This window comes from Plasmodium inui (assembly GCF_000524495.1).
Source record: "Plasmodium inui San Antonio 1 unplaced genomic scaffold supercont1.6, whole genome shotgun sequence".
In the NCBI taxonomy this organism is placed as follows: domain Eukaryota; phylum Apicomplexa; class Aconoidasida; order Haemosporida; family Plasmodiidae; genus Plasmodium; species Plasmodium inui.
The window spans coordinates 1097423-1117134 of NW_008481840.1; the positions used below are offsets into that span (position 1 = coordinate 1097423).

At 38.8% G+C, this 19712-nt stretch overlaps 5 protein-coding genes across 5 annotated transcripts; 2 read left to right on the plus strand and 3 right to left on the minus strand.

Annotated features, from left to right (window-relative positions):
• Nucleotides 1–77: 77 nt before the first annotated feature.
• Nucleotides 78–2927, plus strand: C922_02011 (hypothetical protein; the record flags this gene model as incomplete). The annotated part of the gene is made up of 8 exons (XM_008817610.1): nt 78–242; nt 571–1230; nt 1509–1594; nt 1722–1812; nt 2020–2111; nt 2293–2456; nt 2572–2639; nt 2853–2927. 8 exons carry the CDS (start codon nt 78–80, stop codon nt 2925–2927), a joined length of 1401 nt encoding a protein of 466 aa, XP_008815832.1.
• Nucleotides 2928–3623: 696 nt separating this feature from the next.
• On the minus strand, nt 3624–5347 carry C922_02012 (hypothetical protein; the record flags this gene model as incomplete). Its single annotated transcript, XM_008817611.1, has 2 exons — nt 3624–4907; nt 5030–5347. The coding sequence occupies 2 exons, from the start codon at nt 5345–5347 to the stop codon at nt 3624–3626; spliced, it is 1602 nt and encodes a 533-aa protein (XP_008815833.1).
• Nucleotides 5348–6899: 1552 nt separating this feature from the next.
• C922_02013 (hypothetical protein) lies at nt 6900–11438 on the plus strand (the record flags this gene model as incomplete). The annotated part of the gene is made up of 1 exon (XM_008817612.1): nt 6900–11438. The coding sequence occupies one exon, from the start codon at nt 6900–6902 to the stop codon at nt 11436–11438; it is 4539 nt and encodes a 1512-aa protein (XP_008815834.1).
• A 1789-nt stretch (nt 11439–13227) lies between these two features.
• On the minus strand, nt 13228–14213 carry C922_02014 (protein disulfide-isomerase; the record flags this gene model as incomplete). The annotated part of the gene is made up of 2 exons (XM_008817613.1): nt 13228–13721; nt 14078–14213. The coding sequence occupies 2 exons, from the start codon at nt 14211–14213 to the stop codon at nt 13228–13230; spliced, it is 630 nt and encodes a 209-aa protein (XP_008815835.1).
• Nucleotides 14214–15711: 1498 nt separating this feature from the next.
• C922_02015 (serine/threonine protein kinase) lies at nt 15712–19140 on the minus strand (the record flags this gene model as incomplete). The annotated part of the gene is made up of 13 exons (XM_008817614.1): nt 15712–15749; nt 16069–16152; nt 16291–16380; nt 16590–16730; nt 16860–16945; nt 17081–17139; nt 17249–17282; nt 17417–17479; nt 17953–18034; nt 18141–18238; nt 18373–18419; nt 18610–18683; nt 18831–19140. The coding sequence occupies 13 exons, from the start codon at nt 19138–19140 to the stop codon at nt 15712–15714; spliced, it is 1206 nt and encodes a 401-aa protein (XP_008815836.1).
• Nucleotides 19141–19712: the final 572 nt, after the last annotated feature.

Here is a 19712-nt window from a genome sequence, read left to right on the forward strand (position 1 = left end):
TCCCCAATTTACGCTACGGCCTCCCCTTTTTTAAAAAAAATAGGATATACTTCTCAAAAGCCACACCAAAGAGAAAAATGTCGTTTTTCCAGCCAGTAATATTGACCCATAAGAAAAGAAAGATCAAAGAAAGCAATGATTTTCTATTCGACTTTAAAGTTTTGAGCTCTGGAAATGACAAGGGATGTGTCAAGTCGATAAGCATTTGTAGCAAGTTCATTGCGATTGGTTGCAGCAATGTGGTAAGGCAGAAGTGGGAGTTGTAAGGGGGGCTCCTACGCGGTGCTGCTAGTACGAGCATTTGCCGGGATCCCCCTCGCAAAAGAGAGAAACGAAGAAGCGGGGTACACGTGCATATCACCGTACCACCACCCTGTGACGGTTGAACCTAACGCAGATGACTGCACATTTGAGCGTATCTGTACATCCATGCTGTGAAAGGAGGAGACACAAAATTGTATTTTTATATATAGTTTATCACCTTACGGAATGACCCTCTCTTCACGCACGTTTTACTTTTTCTTTCTCCTCCCTGCTTGTGCCCCTGCTTTATGCCCCTGCCTCCGTTAGGTCATCCTGAACAGCATAACCGGAGAGAGATTAAATAAGAGGTACCAGTGCCAAGAAGGTATTACAAAATTGAAGTTCCGAGATGCCGAGATGCTGGGAGTTGGGTTAGAAAATGGGATCATAGAACTCGTAGGAATATTTTGCTTTGGAAGAATAAAAAGCCTGAGTGGGCACAAAGCAGCAATTAATGATTTAGTCTTTAACTCCAATTTTCAAACCTTATATTCTTGCTCTCGAGATTTTACCATTAAAATATGGAACATATGGGAAGGCATCTGTGAGCGTACGTTAGATTACCACATTGACAATATAACGAGTATTTGTTTGCATACGTTTGATGGAAGTGATGGAGATCCCCATCTAATCAGCTGCAGCTATGATGGTTATGTGTATGTATATAACTTAAGTTTGAAGAAACAGGTGAAGCAGATAGAGTTAGACGAACCAGTTGACTGCTTAAATATATTTCAAAATAATTACATCGTTTTATCGGTGAAGAATGTAATTAAATTTTACAAACTGGAGAATCTCGAATTTGTGAAAAATGTGATAATTTCAACCAAGACTTGTTTTTATTTGGGGAACTTTAAGCATTACCTTGTGGCCGCCAGTCTGGATTTGTCCATCTATTTCGTGGATCCCTTCTACAAGGGCATGAAAGTACGTGCATGAGCGGTGTAGTTATGTTTTTCCTTCGTGAAGGTTCCTAAAACTGGGGAAAATTTGCATCAGGAATGTGTGCAAATAGGAAAGAAATAAAGGGGGGGGGAGGAAGAGAGAAACTCCTTGCGAGGTGATGCCACATTTGGGAAGTAACACATTTATTATATCTTCTGCGCTTCCCCCCAATTTACCGAAACGGCACCTATAATGGGAAAACACATATGTGTGAAAAATGTTAATCGATGGAAATCATTTTAATTGCCTCCTTTTTGCAGAGAATAAAAGTCGTGAGCATTGCTAATTTTTTGAATGCCCCTAAATCGGTTGACTTTTCAGATGGAGTACTAGCACTGGGAGAAATGTACGTCTGAGAGGGGAATCCTTATGTCAGGATTTCCGTGCGTGTAGTGGTACCCCTTTTTGCGCCGCTTCGCATGCACACAGAACGGGCCTACTTACGAACGCCCATTTTTTTACCTCCCACACAGGAATGGCAAATGGCTTATCGAGGTGTACAACGAGAAGGTGAAACAGAAAAAACAGAAGCGTAAGGAGAGCGACCTTCTGGTGGATATTCCGGTATGGGCGCAATGAAAAGTTGACGCGAGAAAAAATAAAACAAAATAGGAAAACACAGAACAAAATAAGAAAACATGAGACAAAATAAAATACAACAATAGCAGCGGCAGCCACATAGAAAAAAAACCCTTGTCGCAAATTCTATGAAGTTATTCCCCCCGCATTTTAACAAAACTTCACATTTTTAATGTACTACCCCCATTTTAGGAGGTGATTTATTTGTTCTCTAACTCAGAGATAAACAACTACCTAAAGAAGTTCAAATATCATGATGCCCTGATGCTGGTGATAAAGAAAAAGTAATAAAGCTTTGTTGGAAGATGCTTCGAAATAGACTCCTAAGAGGAGGAAGCAAAGGAAAAAAGAAAAAAAAAGAAAAAAACTGCTTACATGTCTGCGTTAGTTTCTGTTCATTCGTAACCTGCATGTGTTGTTTTTTCACCCCATTTTGTTAATTTTTTTTCCCCTCAATATGTGCAGCCCCGAAGCAACGCTGTCTCTGCTGGACTACTTCTCGAAACACAAAGTTATGATCCCCGCATGTCGAACCTACTCCATCGAGGACACCATCAAAGTTTTAACTTTTTTCAGAAAAAAATTCGTAATGGACGTGTTAATGTTTGAGTTTTTCTTTTCCTTTTTCCGTAAGTTGTCGCCCCCAATGAGAGGAGCATATTTTTCGCCTTTGAAAAATGAGCACCCCTTTTTTTTCCCCATTTTCTGCATATACGTGTTTATTTTTTTTTCCGATTTACGCAGACGTAAATAAGTGGATTGCCACTACGAGGAATGCCAAGGTGTTGGACGAGCTGAACCTCTTGAAAAGGGTACAAAGGGAGAGACTAGCAAACTGACAATGTGGCCAAGCGGCCAAGAAGCTAGTTTATGTAAACCTTCGCAGTGGGAGAGTGACAAATGAGAAAGTTCTGCACGTGAAGAGCGTTGCTCCTTTTTGTTTGTTCCCACCCGATCTCATCCCCTTTTGCCCCTTTCCCCATTCGATCATTTTCACCCCCTTGTTTTTTCCCCCACCCCAACAGGGCTTTGAGAACACGCAGAATTTTATGAAGTATTATCATAATTTAAAAGACATCGCGGATTTTCTGAAGAGTTAAATGGGTGTCTTTTTGCACACACGAGTAACTACCTCTGCACGCGTTCGGCATTTTGCGCAATTGGCTTTGCCGTTATACTATGTTACTCTCTCGTTTAGTCTCTTTTTTACTCACTTGTTTGCTTTTTGTTTGTTTTTTTTCTTTTTTTTTAGCACTCTGTTTGTCATTACAGCACAAACATCATTTGAGAGGGGCACATTTTGTTAAATCGTTGAAATGTAGTCCCTTTTTTCAACGCCATTTTGTTTCCATTTTTTTTAATAACGCTTGCGCGGTTTTCTGGGCATACACCAGGCCCACAATAAAGTATAACGAATAGACGACAAAGTATAACGAATAAACGATAAAGTATGACCAATAAACAATAAAGGATAACGGATAAACGATGAAGGATAACGAATAAACGATAAACAATAAATGGTTAATCCTGTTTGTCTATCCAATTGGACGCGGACCAAACGAAGAAGTTGTCAAAGATGGTCTTTTTTGGGTGAAAAATGTGCGTGCAAATATAGGGAAGTGTGGGGAAGAGTGCCTTGCGAGGCATAAGATACACTCTCCAACAAGTGAATAAATGAAGAACAAATCTTCGAAAGGTTCAAATTGTGCATAATAGCCACGCTCAATGCAGCAATGAATTCGTAATAAGAAAAAGGGGGGTGGTGAAGCAAAACATTCCCTTTGCGGGTACCACTTCTAAGATGCTGCTACCGTTGATAATTTCTGCGGCTCTTCTTTTTGACGCCGACCACGTGGTGCGGATTTTCCGAGTGGCTTCCCGCTTCTTCTTCCTCGAATTATTGCTCTGATGTATATTAAATAAAAAAACTTACATTTGGTAAAGTCATAGAGGTAATTTTTTTCATATTTTTCACGTGCACTGTTTGTAGTTGTGTGCAGCCATTTGTGAGTGTATTTCCCCTTTGGATTGATTTTTGCTTGATAAAGATAGAAAGACCGAGCGATTATTTTGTTAACTATATTTTGGTAAAGTACAAAATGGCTCAGACGAGGTGAGTCGGTGATACCTGAGCATGCAGAATGGTCAATGCTGCTCCGATTTTCACAAAAATTTATTTTTCTTTTTAACAAATATTTGATGGATAGCGTTTGATAGAAGGTGTGGAAGTGATTTTTCACATCACTTTTTTTTAAAAATTTTAGGTAGGCTGGCGAGCTCTTTGGGAACATAGAAATCGGGCAGAATGCATAACTTGCTTCACCGTTTTGTTTAATTAATTTGCTAAAGTAGGTGACTGCGGGACCCAGCGAGAACAGCTTCACATAGAAGTGCATAACTAGGGGGTGCATAAAGTGACCGTTCAGGTGGGCATTCTTACTGAGGAGGAAGAAGAGCTGCTCGATGTCTTTGTTCGAGAGGAAGAGGTTGCACGCAGGGGAGTGGGTAGTGGCATGGTTGGCATTCGCTTCGTTCTCATTCGCTTCGTTCGCCGCCTTCCCCCAGGCGCCTTGGCCGCCCCTCGCAAGGTGCGCGTAATTTTTGCCAAGGATGGCCAGAATTCTTAAAAAGATAAATTGGATTTTCTGGCCTCGCTGGAGGTAGACAAGTTGGTAGAAGGAATAAAGAAGGTCCCGTATCTTTACCGTTTTGGTTTGTTCTATTTTAATCTTATCGATTAGGATTAGGGACGCGCAGTACCTTAAACTATATGCACCGTTGGGTTTCACTGCCACGGCGAAATTGTTAATATGTGAATAAAGCTTTCTCAACAGGGAGTCTAATATTTTGGAGCAATCGAACGTGTGGAAGGAAGATGCTTTTCTTATAATGCAAATAAGAATTGACAAATCTTTTAAATTCTCTGTCTGGTTTAGTATGTCCTGTATGAAGGTTCTTCTGTTACTTAGAGGGATAATGGCGTGGGAGTGACAATTCAGCTTTTGTTGCTGAGTGATGAGGTCTCTTTTTTCCTTATCATTTGCCTGAAAAAATTTGTTTACATACTTTAGGCGTATTTCCTGTACATAGTTCGTGTCGAAGTTTACAAGAATTTGGCACAAGTGTGTTAAAATTTTTTTTTTTTATTTTGTTCCTGCTTCAGACAGAATGGAGACTTATCTTCTGTCTTAATGTTGAGCACGCTGTACAGAAAAACCAATTTGGACTTGTGATTAAATTTGAAGTAATTAAAGAAAAAAATGTCCAAAAAGGTGGCAACCGAAAATATGATGTTACCATTCCCTCGGTTAATTTTTAAATGTGCTGTTACTTTTCCCACATATTTACTTACATTTTCTCTATATGGGTTTTTCTCATTTGTGGTTTTTCTGTCTAGCTCATTGTATATGTACAGGCGAATCAAGTTATCAGCGTAGCTCTGTTCGTCGCAAAAAATGTGTAACTTTTTCCGAGCTGCTGCTTTGCAAATGCGTAATTTAACTCGGGAAAGACTGCTCATTGAAGGAAACGGCTAGGGAAGACGCTCACTTGGGGGGCGGATTTTGGTATGTCGCAGTAGTGATGATTTTAAAAATGCACGGGGTTAGCATCGTGGCCGAGCCCAATTGGCATGGTTAGCGCTATGACAAATTTTTCCCCATGTATGAGACGGATATGCGTACATATAATATCTGCATTGTGGAAGGAGAAAAGAAAAAACAGAAAAAAAAAATCCAAGCCAGTTTGCTACTACATTATGCAGTTCTGTTTACATAAGTTGTCACATAAGAGAAAGGCGTCTTTAAAACTTTTATTCGAAGCCGCTTCTCAGATTTAATTCTGGTTAGCTTTTTCTCTCTTTTTTTTTTTTTTTTTTTCTTTGTGGAAAAGTTAAAGGACAATTATACGGCTGTTCTTCCTCTGCCAATTGCAGGGTTGGCATAATTTCTATCACCATCCTCCACGTAAAGGGAAATATGTGCATACGTGTACTTAAATGAAGAAATGGTCACAAGCTGTGCAGAAGGACATTATATTGTATACATATGCACATGTATTTACATTCATGTTTGCAACGTTTGATCCGCACAGCGATGAATTTTTCTTCTTCCCATGCCCAGGGCAAAAACTTTCGGCGAGAAGGTTGAAAAAAATTGCTCTCAATACACGAAACGGCAATTTTAAAATAGCAGTGCGCGAGAAGGGAAATATTGCATCCCTCCATGTGCCGCTTAACTTTTGGCAAATGTGTTTCGTTTCTCCTTCTGTACGTTTTGAAATAATTTTTCCCTGTTTGTAATTTAAATTGTTTGTTTCCCCCACCCCCCTTATCTTTTTTTCCATTTTCAAATCTGGCAAAAAAGGTTGGCCCAATATTTTTTACCTTCCGTATATATATGTATATATATACATATATATATATGTGCCTATGCGCTCGCACTTGCGCCTGCGCGTATGCAGATGTTTATGTATTTTTCTCTCGCGACGAGGAAAAAAAGGGGAAGGGGAACTCTGCGGAAGCTCATTTAGGGGGAAACGCCTTCGGGTGAGAAATACGCTTTGGCCAGGAGAAGCGTAAGAAACGAGGGAAAACCGCGTGAGGAGCGCTTGGAAAGCCTTTTAATGGCTGCCTCCGATTGTGAAAAAAATGCCTATTTATTTGTGCCGCCTTTTAAAAAGTTTCGTCAACCCTTTTTTTATTTTTTCATTTTATGCATATTAAAGCCCTTGTGCAGAAGCAGTTTGTTGTCCCATTGTGCGGCTTCTAAACGGATGCACTTTAGCCTGTCATAATGAAACTATAGTGAGCATAATTAGGAAGCGTTTTTTTTTTCAGTCTTTTTTTTTTTCTTCCCCTTTTGTGTTTTCCCAAGTGAGAACCAAAATAATTGTATTGCTGCTTACCTGGGAGAAGCGGCAAAGGTGGCTTGAAGCGACGAGCGTAGTCGTCTAGGCCACGTAAACATGCGGAAAAGTGAAAGAAAAAATACAGAAAGAAGTTAGCGAGAAAATATAACCGAGCGGTGGAATAGCCAATTGAACGAGCCGCACCCTGGCGGAAAGCAGACAAAATGAACGACTTCAGCGAGGAATACGATTTTATGCAAAGAATCCATAAAGTCGATGGACACGGCAAGAATGACTACGGATTGAAGGAGTCGAATAAGAAGAAAGACGACGAAGGACATTTTGGCAGGGAGAAATTGGAAAAAGATTTTTATTTAAAAAGTAAGTATGACAAATACAGTAGCACGCTTAGCGGTTTCGAGAAGGATGATAAATTTTTATACATGAACAGATTAAAAAATGAAAACGAGAAGGATATGAAGAAGCGAGAGGCCACTTCCAACCGCAGTAGCATTAACGAGCTAGCCAAGGTTAACGAAGTTGTCTATTACATTCACGCAAACAAAAAGAATGTGTATGAATATATAACTAATCAAACCGATTTAGAGAACACGTATTATCAGATAGAAGAGAAGCCGCGTAACATATCAGGCAATTTGGTGAAAGAAAATGAAGAGTACGTATACTTAAACGATCATGCCTATTACAAATTTAAGATAAAGAATGATGAGAAGCAGGATGAGGAAGGGGAGAAAGGCATCGGGGGAGAGAATCCAAAAATAAAGTACACGTTAGACGGAAATAAGAATGTCATAATGGAGACTATGATTGAGTCGGACAATATGTTGATACACTTGTGTAACACTTTTTTTACCTTTAAGGATTGGGTGAAAAGTATCTTCATGTTTTTAAGTAAAATTTTTCACTTTAACTTTTTGGACTACACGTACGTAAAGAAATACTCATTGACAAATTATTTCGATAGGAATGTGACGGACTATATGAAATATTTAAAGAAGAACGAAGACTTAAGATTAATCAATCATGATTTTCTTGCAAGGAGAAAATACATTGCTCCGTATTTTGTGTACAATTGCGTTGACTGCAATTATAATACGAATGACAACGGGATTATCATTTTGTCTTCGATTCTTCCATTCATTCATAGATTCGACTATGATTACAAATTGAGGCAAATAAGAACAAAAGAGGAGGAGTTAGATGAGATACTGAATAGTGAGAAGGGGAGAAAAGGAGGTGGTGATGCAAGAGTGGGCGTTGCAGGAGTGGGTAGTCGATTCCTAGATTCGATGAGACGAGTTAGGAATTTCTTTTTTGGCAATTTATTTGAAGAGGGTTATTCTGCAAACAATGGGGGTGGTGGGTATGGAGACGGAGCAACTGCCATCAGCAACAACACAAGTGAGTACACGGAGTTTTTAAAAAAGTTCGAAAATAGCATAAACGAAGAGGGGGAATTAATTCAAGACATCCTATTCTCGGGAAAGGCACAAATGATATTTATTAATTTTAAGCAGATAGAAAACAATTTTAACAATGTCATCGGTAATGTAGAAATAAAAAACGAGAGAGTACAAGTGAGCAATTTAATTCTGGGTTACGAAAAAAGGGAGCATATAAAATACACAGATATATTAATTTCGAACATTTTAAAAAATATCAAAAAGAAGTATCCTGATATGGTTATCAATGATGAAAATCCGAGGCAGTTCATTTATGAAGAAAACGAATGTTCAGAAAAGTTTGCTCGAGAGGGTGAGCAAACTTTTCATCGTGATTACTCCCCTTTGAGCAATAAAGACGATGCGGCGACCATGTCCGATAGTGTAGACATGCATAGGAAGAAAGAACACTACATGTTGTCCGATTTGAAAGAGTATGTATACAATTCGCCTTCCCATTTGATCAAAGACAAAAGGAACAACTGCGAGTATGTGACGTGTGTGTGCTTTGACAATAACTCGAATAACTGTAATTTGATTAATAACTTTGTTCTGGGGTACAACACTGGAAAAGTGGAATACATTTACGGGAAAATCATCTACAGCAATATTAGTCATTGCGATTTGTTGATAGATTATTACTCGAAGAAGAATAGGAAATTTTCGTACGAACTGAGCAAGAGGATTTTTCTAAACGGCGCGGTGATAAAAGTTGCATTCGCTCCTAACGGTTTTTTTTGTCTAGTGTTAACAAGTAAAACGATTTACATTTGCAATTTTTTTTACTTCTCCATTTATGAGATTCCGAATATTTGTTTTAACTCCCAGTTTGTGAACTTTCTGTGGATAAATAATAATTGCTACTCCGTTTTCACCGATAATGGGAATGTGTACTTGTACGAGAAGAGTCTAAAGAATGATGGGCTGAACAGTTTTTCTCTTGTCAAGACGTTTTGCGTGGAGCAGGCCATTTATTTGAACTCCATTTGTGAGTATCATTTGTATAGCAACTGCATATACCTATACACGGGCGAAATAGAGAAAAGGAGGAAGAGGAAAAATGGAAGTCATCATTTGTTCAAGAAGAAGAAAAAGAAGAGGAATAAACATATGAGTGACTACTTTTACAAATACGACTGCAATTTTGTTATCATCGATTTGAATGCAGATGTGTGGAGCGGTGCAGGAAGCGGTGGAGAAGGAGGGATGAGCGTAGGCGGAAGTGAAGATACCTTGGTCGGCGGTGTGAACCTACTGAAGGATAACATGTCCGACGTAGAAAACAATATGAAGCAAATAAAAATACTGGAAAGACTGATAGAAAACGGAAACAATTTGGATGATGAAGATGTGAACCTTGAGAATATGTTGCACATTAATATAAAAGATTTTAACAACTACATTTCTACCATCAAGGATGGGAATAATAGCCACTTCTATTCTGGTGAAAGTGGAGAGGAAGCCCACAGGAGGGGGAGAGACAACTCCAGGGGGGAATTCTCCATGAAGAAACTCTTCATAAATTACATAAAAGATGTGAAAAAGCACTTGTACAATTTGAAGGATGAAAATATTATTAATGTTTTATTGCCCAGGTATTACAGCGCAGCGGATGATTATAGTCACCGGAATTTTCTGAACATCCGATTTTTTACCATTGAAAAGTCGGATAATAAACACCTGATAGCCTTGGATACTGAGACGGATTACGTGTACATTTACAAGATAAGGAAGAATGTGTACCTAGACGATGAGGCGTTGGAAATGTTAAAGAATAATCCGTATAGCGCCAACAGGAACCCCCTACACATGTTCTACGCGAATTACTTGAAGAGGGAGTCCTCCCTAAAGGAGGAGTGGAAAATATATAATGATTATATTTATGTCAATACGAAGAAGATGAAGAAATACATCAAATATAACTTGCTTTACATAATTAAGAATCACAAAAAAATGTTTTTTCCCCTGCATGTGTACGTAATAAACACCAAGTTTAATGAGACGGAATATTTCTTATTCATTAAATGGGCTACTATCAAGAACAAATTTATATACGCTTCGTACAGTTCTCTTAACAGAGTGACCAAGATGAAGGAATACTTCCGGAAGGACGACGAGAAGCTACTCAAGGTGTTGGAAAATCCAAAGAACATTTTTCTATACAACATTAATGATAACAGCGGTGATTTGCCTTACTTTCCTAGAGTGAATGGCTTTGGTCATCCCCACCCCCTGGGGCCGAGGGGCAAATTCATGGGCAAGGAACACCTGGGGGAGAATCTAAGCCATGCGAATGGGGCGATTGGGATGAATAGCCATTTGCTGCACCATAATAAGGGCAGAATGCATGAGTATAGGGACCACTTAGGAAACCCGGTGAAAGGATTCAACCACTACATGGGCGATAATGAGGACTATTTGAATAAGACCCCTGTGAAAAATGTAGGCAGAAGTTTTTACACCTCCCCCATTGACCACATGAATGGGAATTTGCCCTACCAATTTAAGGGAGGCCCCAAGTATAGCGACAACGACATGTACACGGATTATTATATTAACAGCTCGGTTAAGGTTCCTGATTACACAAACTTCCCAAACTACGGTGACTACCTAAATGAGAGCAGCAAAAAGCAGAACGAATCCGACAAGAAGTGGTCTTACTTGAAGAAAATAAATATTTTTAACAAAAAGGACGACAATGTAAATGACAGCAGTTATGTGAACACGAGGCATACGTACAGTCATCATGCGGATGCGAAACATATGCAGCAGGCTACAAGTGGTCGTATGTTCAACTTAGATAATGATGATCCCATTTTAGGCGATCTGAAGAACCCCAATTTTTATGCTTCCCCTGAACGGTTCAGGTATAACAGATTACAAGACCCAGCTGACAGCTCCAAATTAATGAGTGACGACCACGCGAATATGAACGACTTTTACTACACGCATAATTCCAATAGGTACCACTCCAACGCAATTGGCGGTGGTAGATACGACCCATATGTCTTAAAAAACGATATGTATAATTACCGAAATGTGAATATGGATTTAAACAGCAATAGCACTACGCATAATACGAACGCGCATGGTGACATGTATCGAGGACCTAACGATGGAAGTCACTTCGCCAGGGACCTGGAAAACAGCAAGTCGCCGATCGGAAAACCGGGGAATTTATACACCAACAGGGATGTCAACGATGTGAATCCCATGTACAGTGACAAAGAGTACAGAAATAGGTATAAGAACTTCAGTTCGAACGATAGCTATTCTGGAAATACGCGCAAGTATATGTGACGATCTGGGGATTCCCACTTTAGGTTCACTGTGGCGAAATGGGCTCATGGTGTATGTACTGCTCCGTTTGGTGGCTATGCTAGCTGCAACCTCCCCCATGTACATTTTGTTCTAGTTCACGTATCGCCGAGCAGATTGACTGAGCAGAAGAGGGGGGGGGGTGTACCCCCATTAGTTCATATCAGATGAATCCCCTTTAAGAGCCAAGCGAACGGCCCCCCCCTTCCCTAGTTATCATTATCGCCATTAGTATAGCCACTGTCTGGCTATCTCATTTTGCCTTTTTTTTAATTACCACATTTAGGGATGACAGAACAGCGTTTTCGACGGGGTAGCCAAACGGATGTGTGTACTATTAACAGTACGCATGTGCTCGGAGAGGCACCTGTTCTTCCCTTGCTGCAAAGCAGAGATTAAAGAGGTGCACCTGACCCGTGGAACATGTTGTTTTTATGAATATGTTTACGTATTTTTTTCTCGTTATTAATGGAAGCGTGCACACAGCGAGTTCACCACCTGCCAACCTGGCCACCTACCAGCAGACGCACATGTCTACAGGCACGAGGCCTTGTATGTGAGCTGCTGGGACGGCACAACGCTGCGCAGTCCGTCTCTCCTCTTTGTAAACCTTTTCGAAATATTTGAATCCCCCTGCGTGCGAAGCGTTTAGCACTTTTTCGAACAAGCCTCAAAGTGGAAGCTTGCTTTGGAAGGTGCCCTCGTGCGTGAGCATAAGAATGCACATCTCTGTCTGCAACCGTGTGTCTGCACATATGTACAGATTTATTTATATGTGCACACTGTACACATATTTGAACTCGCCTTTTTTTGTGAAGAACGCAAAAGTCGACTAAAATATTTTTAGTGGCACCTCCTTCGAGGCGGGGTTCGCGTTTGCGCCCACCGGCGAAGGCTTCCTTCGCCTCATTTGGCTCCTTACCAGTGCGACTTAACCGCTAATGTAAACGGAGAAACCCTTTTTAATGGAATAAAGGATTTGTAATTTTAAAAGAAAAAAAAAAACATTAAAGTTCGTTTTATGATATCCATATGAACACATATTAACCAATGTGTATGTAAACATAAAGTTGTCTTTAATGTTAAATATTTTTACACGATGAATGGGGAAAAAAAAGAGGAAATAGAAGGGGGGAGAAACACTGCACAATGTGTAGTGCATAATGTATAATGATTGAGGGAGGGAGGGGTACTTTAAAATTTTGGTGTTATACATTAAAAAGAGAGTGAGGTATTTTTAATTTTACTATTTTGAAAAACATTTGTGAGTGCGATTTGTAGGTATGGCATATTAGGGGGGAGGAGAGGTTAATGGGCTGGACAAAGTAGACCTGTTTGAGATGGTGGATGTGGCAGCCGTAACTGCAGGGGGGCAGATGGTACACGAGTGATGTGCCTCATCAATGCGAGTAAATAAAAAGTGTGGAATGTGAAAAAAAGATATATATATATACTCATATACAGATTTACGCACGCACTTTTGTACATATGTGCACACTTTAAGCACACAGAATAACGCAAAACAACTGTTGGTCTGTTCTTCGTTTTACAGAATATCTTTACACGATCACTACCCCTAAAGCATTTCGGGGAGACAAGGGGAAGACTTTTTCAATCTTCTCAGCATATGTACCCGGATGTACATATGCGTACATTAAAAATGATTACACTTTTTTTTTTCTTTTTTTTTGAATGTAGCTTTGTTTAATTTTCCTTCATTTTTATGATAGGTTATACGGTTATGCAAATCAGGTTGATCGGCTTCTCCAACTTAATCTTTCTTTTTGGCATGCTTATCTGGTGAAGCATTCCCGCACCAACAATATTTGTATAAAAGAAAAGCTGAAATGTATCCCATTAAAAATGACACAACGATAATGGCCATGAGTGAGGGAAAGGCATACTTGTAAATTCTATCAATATTTGAAAAGGTTTCATTTGCCATGTCTTTGAGAACATCGAAATAGCTGAGAGGTTTAGGTGGGTCTGAGGACTTTACATTTTTATATGTTTCTTGCACGAACATTTTAAAGGCTTCTAATGACCTATCATGATTTTTATAATCGTACATCTTTCCATTTTTAAAATATATGATTGTTGGAAAGCCTTCAATTTTAAATCTTTTTCTTGTCTTTGAATTTGTGGTGACGTCAATTTTAGCAACATTCACCGTTCCCTTCAAGTCTGCGGCCAGTTGGGTCCAAGTCTTCGTCATGGCTTTGCAGTGCGAGCACCAAGGGGCGTAAAACTTAATGAACCATGATCCTGTTAAAGGGAAAAGGAAAGAAGTGCATATGAGGTTATTTCCATTGGGTGGACATAAAAATGGGAAGAGCCGCACATCGCAATGGAAAATAAGAACAGGGTTATATTAACGTGCGGTGTCACAGTGTACGATTCACACAAAATAGGAGCCCCCGGAATGAGTTGCACAAATCGTGTGGCACAACGGGATGAGGTAGCGCGGGCGGAATATAATGGCAACAAAAGCGAAGGAAGCGAAAGGACACGCAAAATTGCGCTTCGTTCTGCTTGTTCCCCTCGTGCAACCCCGTTTGGGGCCTTAAAAGAAGGGGAGCACGAGCAAATCTCATGCGAACATTCGCGAGAGGTAATATTACCTGTAGTGTTCCCCGTTGATATTTGCGTCAAATTTTCAAAGTTCGAGTCATTCAATTCGATTACATCTTGAGAGTAGCATATTTTCAAAATTGTTAAAATAAGTAACAATACAAAACTTTTTGTAATTTTTGCCATTTTAAAATCTTTACAAAGTGGTAATTTGTCGAGGGGTTTATATTAAACTATAAAAATAGCGTAAGCGTATATGAATACATACAAACGTGCGTACGTACATATGAATATGTGGCCTCAGAATGGCATTTGCTATGTGTGTTCTTTCTGTTCTTGAAAAAGTCAGTGACGCAGTTTGTAAGGAAAAAATATATAAGATGAAACAAAAAGAAAAAAAAAAAATAAAACAGCAAAGTGAGGCAAAGTATGGCAAAGTGTGGCAAAGTGTGGCAAAGTATCGAAACGCACGGCAAAATAATCTAGAGCGTTAAGTCGATATTAAACTCCTCTTAATATTACGCTTGGGGAGGGGGGGGAAAAATGCTGAGAAATTTGGCGCGCGATTTTTATATACATATAAAACATACACTACACCACTTAATCATTACAATACATGTGGTGCGTACGCAAAACTTTTAAGCTTTTTTTGTCTTAGGTGTTTTAATAATTACAGAGAAAATTGTGGTATTTGTATATTTTTTTTGCGAGTTCATTACGGCCACTTTGGTATGCTGGTTGTGCAGAAGTTTGATTTTCTTACGCGCTGCGTTTCTTTGGCTTTTTTTTTTTTTTTATCACCCCCTCTTTTTTTTTCAATATTTAGGAATTTTCAACTATTTTTTTGATATAATTTTTTTTTTTCCAAGTTTCGAATATTTTGTGCACAGAACCAGTGCCTTTTTACAAAAGGAAAGAAGTTATATACAAATGGTTTATTTGAAACTATCTTTTTTAAGCTATACTTTCGGATATAATTTGTTATGGCATTTATGCTATTTCTGCTCTTTTTAACTTCTAAAATGGAAACAGCACTTTACGAAAACGTTCATACTTTTTAAGAGAAAAAATCATATCGCAAATTGTGTGTTTATCACTAAATATACATTTCTGTGCATACGCAAAGCAGGCGTTTGTTTTGTGCTTGTAAATAAACGAGAAAGTGACCCGTAGGTCACTCGAAAGGTGTACTACATAAAAAAATAGAAGTCTTACTTTAAAATGTGTCAAAAATAATGAAAAAGGAAAAGGGAAATATGAGGAGGACATGTCGAAAGAGGGCAAATAAAAAAAACTTAGAAGCTTAAAAAGTTCATCCACGGGGGGCAAAAAAAAGAAAAGAATGGATACATAAACATTCAAATGAGTGTGTAAGGAAAAAAAAATAATAATAAAAGTTAACTCCTTTTGAAGTGAAAAGGCAAGGTGGTTAAAATGAAGAATAAAAAAATAAACCACACGTAATTAAAGAATTGGTGAAGTCCTCCCGTATTTTAACCATTTAGCTAAACCTGATATAAAGGGGCGGTCGAAGTTAAGTGAAGATATTTAACTACGCCTATAAAGTGTGCCTGACCTTCGATATGCTATAATGGTTTTCCTTACCATTCGACAACGGGGGAGACTTCGCCTTTATAAATAACAGAAAAAAAAAAAAGAAAAAGAAAAAATGCGCTTTGTTCCGTTACTCCTTGCTTATATAGTTAAAGAATTCTTCAAAAGCTAAACGAAAATGTGCATAAAATGGTAGGTGCAGCTGCATCTGAGTCACAATATACATGTGTCATACTTACATGCGCGTCTGTAAGTCTATGTGTACACAATTTTGATAAAAGGAACTCGCTGTGCAGGGCAGTTACGGGGGGTACATTTATATAAAGCTCAAAGAACTAATTACGCGCAGCAATAGTTAAAAAAGGGGGCTTCTTCCAAATGACTATTTTGCGAAATGAAATCAAAATTGCACAACATTTGACAGAGCAATGAAGATGGAAAATGGAAAAATGGAAAGCACCAAAATGGGTAAATGATAAAATCTTACTAAATTTTCGCTTGTTGTTGGAGCCGATTTCGTTTCTACATTTCATGCTGTAAAATTTGTACAGCTTCTTTTTGGTGATGATTCCTGATAGTGGGAAGCGGGGAAAGCATTTAGGACATACGTACACAAGTGCCAATGCGCATGTTTATGTGGATGCGTAAAGTGGACTGCCCTGTAAGCGCTGTCCTGAATATGAGGTGTGTAAAGCAGCGGCGCCCCTACCTTCATTGTCGTAGTCCACTTTTTTAAAAAATTTTAACACCATTCGTTTATCAATCTTTATAAATCCATTTAAAAGACAAGCGATTATGTCTGAGGGGGAGGAGGATGTACATTTGGGGTGATGTAGCGAAAGTGCTAAATTGCGAATTTTCCACATTTAAAAAAAAAAGAAATACACATCTATTACTGCTGAATTGCACTTGTCCACTTCTGGAAATGTCCAGTCCGTTAAACGAGGCTTGTATCTGATAAGAAAAGTAAAATTGGAAATGTCGTTAAAAAAAACTGCTCGTTTGAACATAATTCTGCGGAGAAAATCACCAAAGCGAGTATTACGTTGGCGTCCATGAGGCCCAATTTCTTCATTATTGCGAAATATTGCACATATTTTATTGACCCCTCCTCCATTATGTCAAAGTAGAAAAATAGGGAGTTATATCCTGCATAGGGAAGGAGACCAGTTAAAAGTCGGCGTGTTCGTGGAATGGTGTATAGCTTCGGTGCAACAACACAGACGGCGTGGGGTAATCTGTGTAGGCGCCAATAACCACGTGCACTTGTTCACCTACTGTATATATCTTCCTTCACTACAAACTTGGATATGTTGTTCAGGATGTATCTTTTAAAGGCGTTCTTTTTCCAAAAGTCGTAAATGCTAATGGACGGTTTGGCGAGAAGGGTGGGTCACCGGGGTGGTGAATGAGGAAACGTACATATATAAATATGTATCAATGTATCTGTGTGTGTATGTATATACATATGAAGTGATGCGAGGGTAGGCAATTCCTACCTCCTGAGCACGTCAAAATTAATGTAAATGTTCTGCTTGACGTTCTCCTTAAACCATTCCTTGGACAGGTGAAGTGAAAAATAATGGTTTCATACACACTGTCCTTTTGCTTGCGTTTTGGGGTCAGACACAAAAAGTTGTGGAAATTCGTTTGTTTCTTTCAGTTACGTCATCTAGCGCGTCCCGCGCCGTTATCATGGAGCTGTTGGGAGAGGCGATTTGAACAGCGCGCATGTTGTAATTTGTCATTTGGCTTAACTAGCTAAAGTGGTTAATTTTTTTTTTTTTTTTCCCCCGACGTAGGAATATCCTCGGGGGGGGACTTTCCAAACTAACCTGACATCGCTGAGCAGTATTTTTTGCACAAAATTTCTCCCCTTGGGTGAGATATTTTCCCACCTAAAAAAACAAAAAAAAAACAAATTAGAAAACGTTAGGAGGGGTGGAAAGAGATGTCTACATTGTCAAAGCGATGAATGGTGTTAATATTTGATGTGTCTTCCCCTATGGAAGAGTGTTCTTTTGGAGGAAAAAAAAAACTAACAGTTCTTTTGGGAAAATAATTTTTTTTGCTTTATTCTCAAAGTAGAATATTGGGTATTGGCCGCACAACAGGAAATACGCTACACGTAAAGGGTGTATATGTGTGGAGGGAAAAAATAGGACAAATAAGTTGCAGCTCCTTAAAAGGGTGCATCACTATTGGTCGGAAATGCCTTCGTTGTGCACTTTTGAGCTTTGCTGGGAGTTGTTTTTTTGCGCGAAATGGTGATGCACCAGAAAAAAAAAAAAGTTTTCTCGTTATGAGAACAAATTAACTATATATTATTATTTTGAAGATTTGTTTTAATGCTTTTTTTAAGGCAATTCACTCCTGCACATTTGGTTCCCCCTTCCTGTTATTACTTATCAGTCCAATGCTGTAGACGTTTTGGCCCCTAATTTTTGAATTGGCTGTGTGTTGGGGGGAAAAAAAAATAAATAAATAAAATGCTGTAACGCCACAGTGGGCACTACAATTGGATCACACTTTTTTGTAAAATTTTAAAAATGTTTTAACATCTCGAAGAATAGGTCTTAATTTTATGCACGTCTTCCAATTTAATCATCATTTCGTTATGCACGGATTTGATGAGGAAACTTTGGGGAAGTAGTTGCCTGCTCGTTGGGGATGAAGGAGAGCCTCTATTAGGACAGCTGCACAGGGGTATATAGTACATAAGTACGTATGCCCACAGAAGCACATTTCCGTTTCAGCTCTTCTCCTTTTACGAGCATGACGTGCTGATTACTTGTGTGCTAAGTTCTTTGAGTGCAGGTAATGGACCGTTCGTATGATCTGCACGAGGGTGGCAAAACGGATGAGGGAAGAGCTGGAAGGTGTGTACATACTAGATGTAGGCAGTGTGGTATACTACTAACACAGTGTGGTGAGGTATAGGAAATATTTTGAGCATGACAGCTCTTTTTAAAATCGTATTTTTGTTTTCTATGAAGTTTAATAGATTATGTCAAATGCTTAGAATAACCTGATATACTATATTCTTTATCCTCTTTTCATCATATTTTGCGGAGAGGATTACGGAGGAGTATAAATTTGTGTCTTCACAGTGCATATAAATGGGGTTAAAAGGGGAGGGAAAAAGAACCGAAAAAGGTTTAACTTATGATTGGAATGGCAAAGAAGTAGAAAAAAAAAAAAAAGGCGCTTATCTTCAATCGTTACACTACTCATTTTTGAGGGATGTACCTGAGAAAAACTCAAAGACGCTGATGAAAGAAGAGGCATATTCACAACAGTGAATCAACTTAATGATATATGGATGGTCCAGTGAAGAAATTATAAGTTTGGCATTTTTTAAGTTATATTTTTTCCTTTTTACAGTTATTTTGTATTTATAACCATCCACGAGGTTATAACTGTAGAACACTTTAGCTTTGTGATTTTCTTTCAACGTATGGATCGGAATGTGGTCCTTTAGCACATTCGTTTCTGACTCCAAGCAGAAGGACGTTGAGAGATCATTTCTCTTTTTGAGCAGGAGGTTTTTGATTTTCATTTTGTGGCAGCACAGTTGTGGGTTAATTGTATGGGTCTTTTCTTCGCTCTTTCGGTCTACAGAGCTGCCAGTGTGCGTGGAGGAGTGCACATCAATAAATGAATAAAAGAATAAGTGAATGAATAAATCAGTAGACAAGTAAATGAATATATATATATATGCGCTTATACATGCCTGTGCAGGTGGATGTTCCTCGTATGCACAGGGGTATACGCGTACATTGGCGCATTTCCCCCTCTCTTAAACGGATGACATAAAAGGGAAGAAGCGAAAATGCCTGTCTTTAAAGCTCAGTTTTGTTTGATAAAGGAGCTATAAATAAACATCCCCACAGGTATGTATATTTTTTTATGCGTACATACTTGAGTATGTTTCCGAAAAGAAAAAAAAAATGTACTCTGCAGGGAGGATAACTTACTCGTTTGAACTTTCGTGAATTGTGCAGTGGTCTCAAAATTGAGAAGAACGCAAACGTCTTCGCGTTGTCTTTACAAAAAGGTGTTTTATGAGAAGGTACAATTAAAACATTCTTAGAGCAAATTAATTCCCGTTTTTTTAAGCGGGTGAGGGAG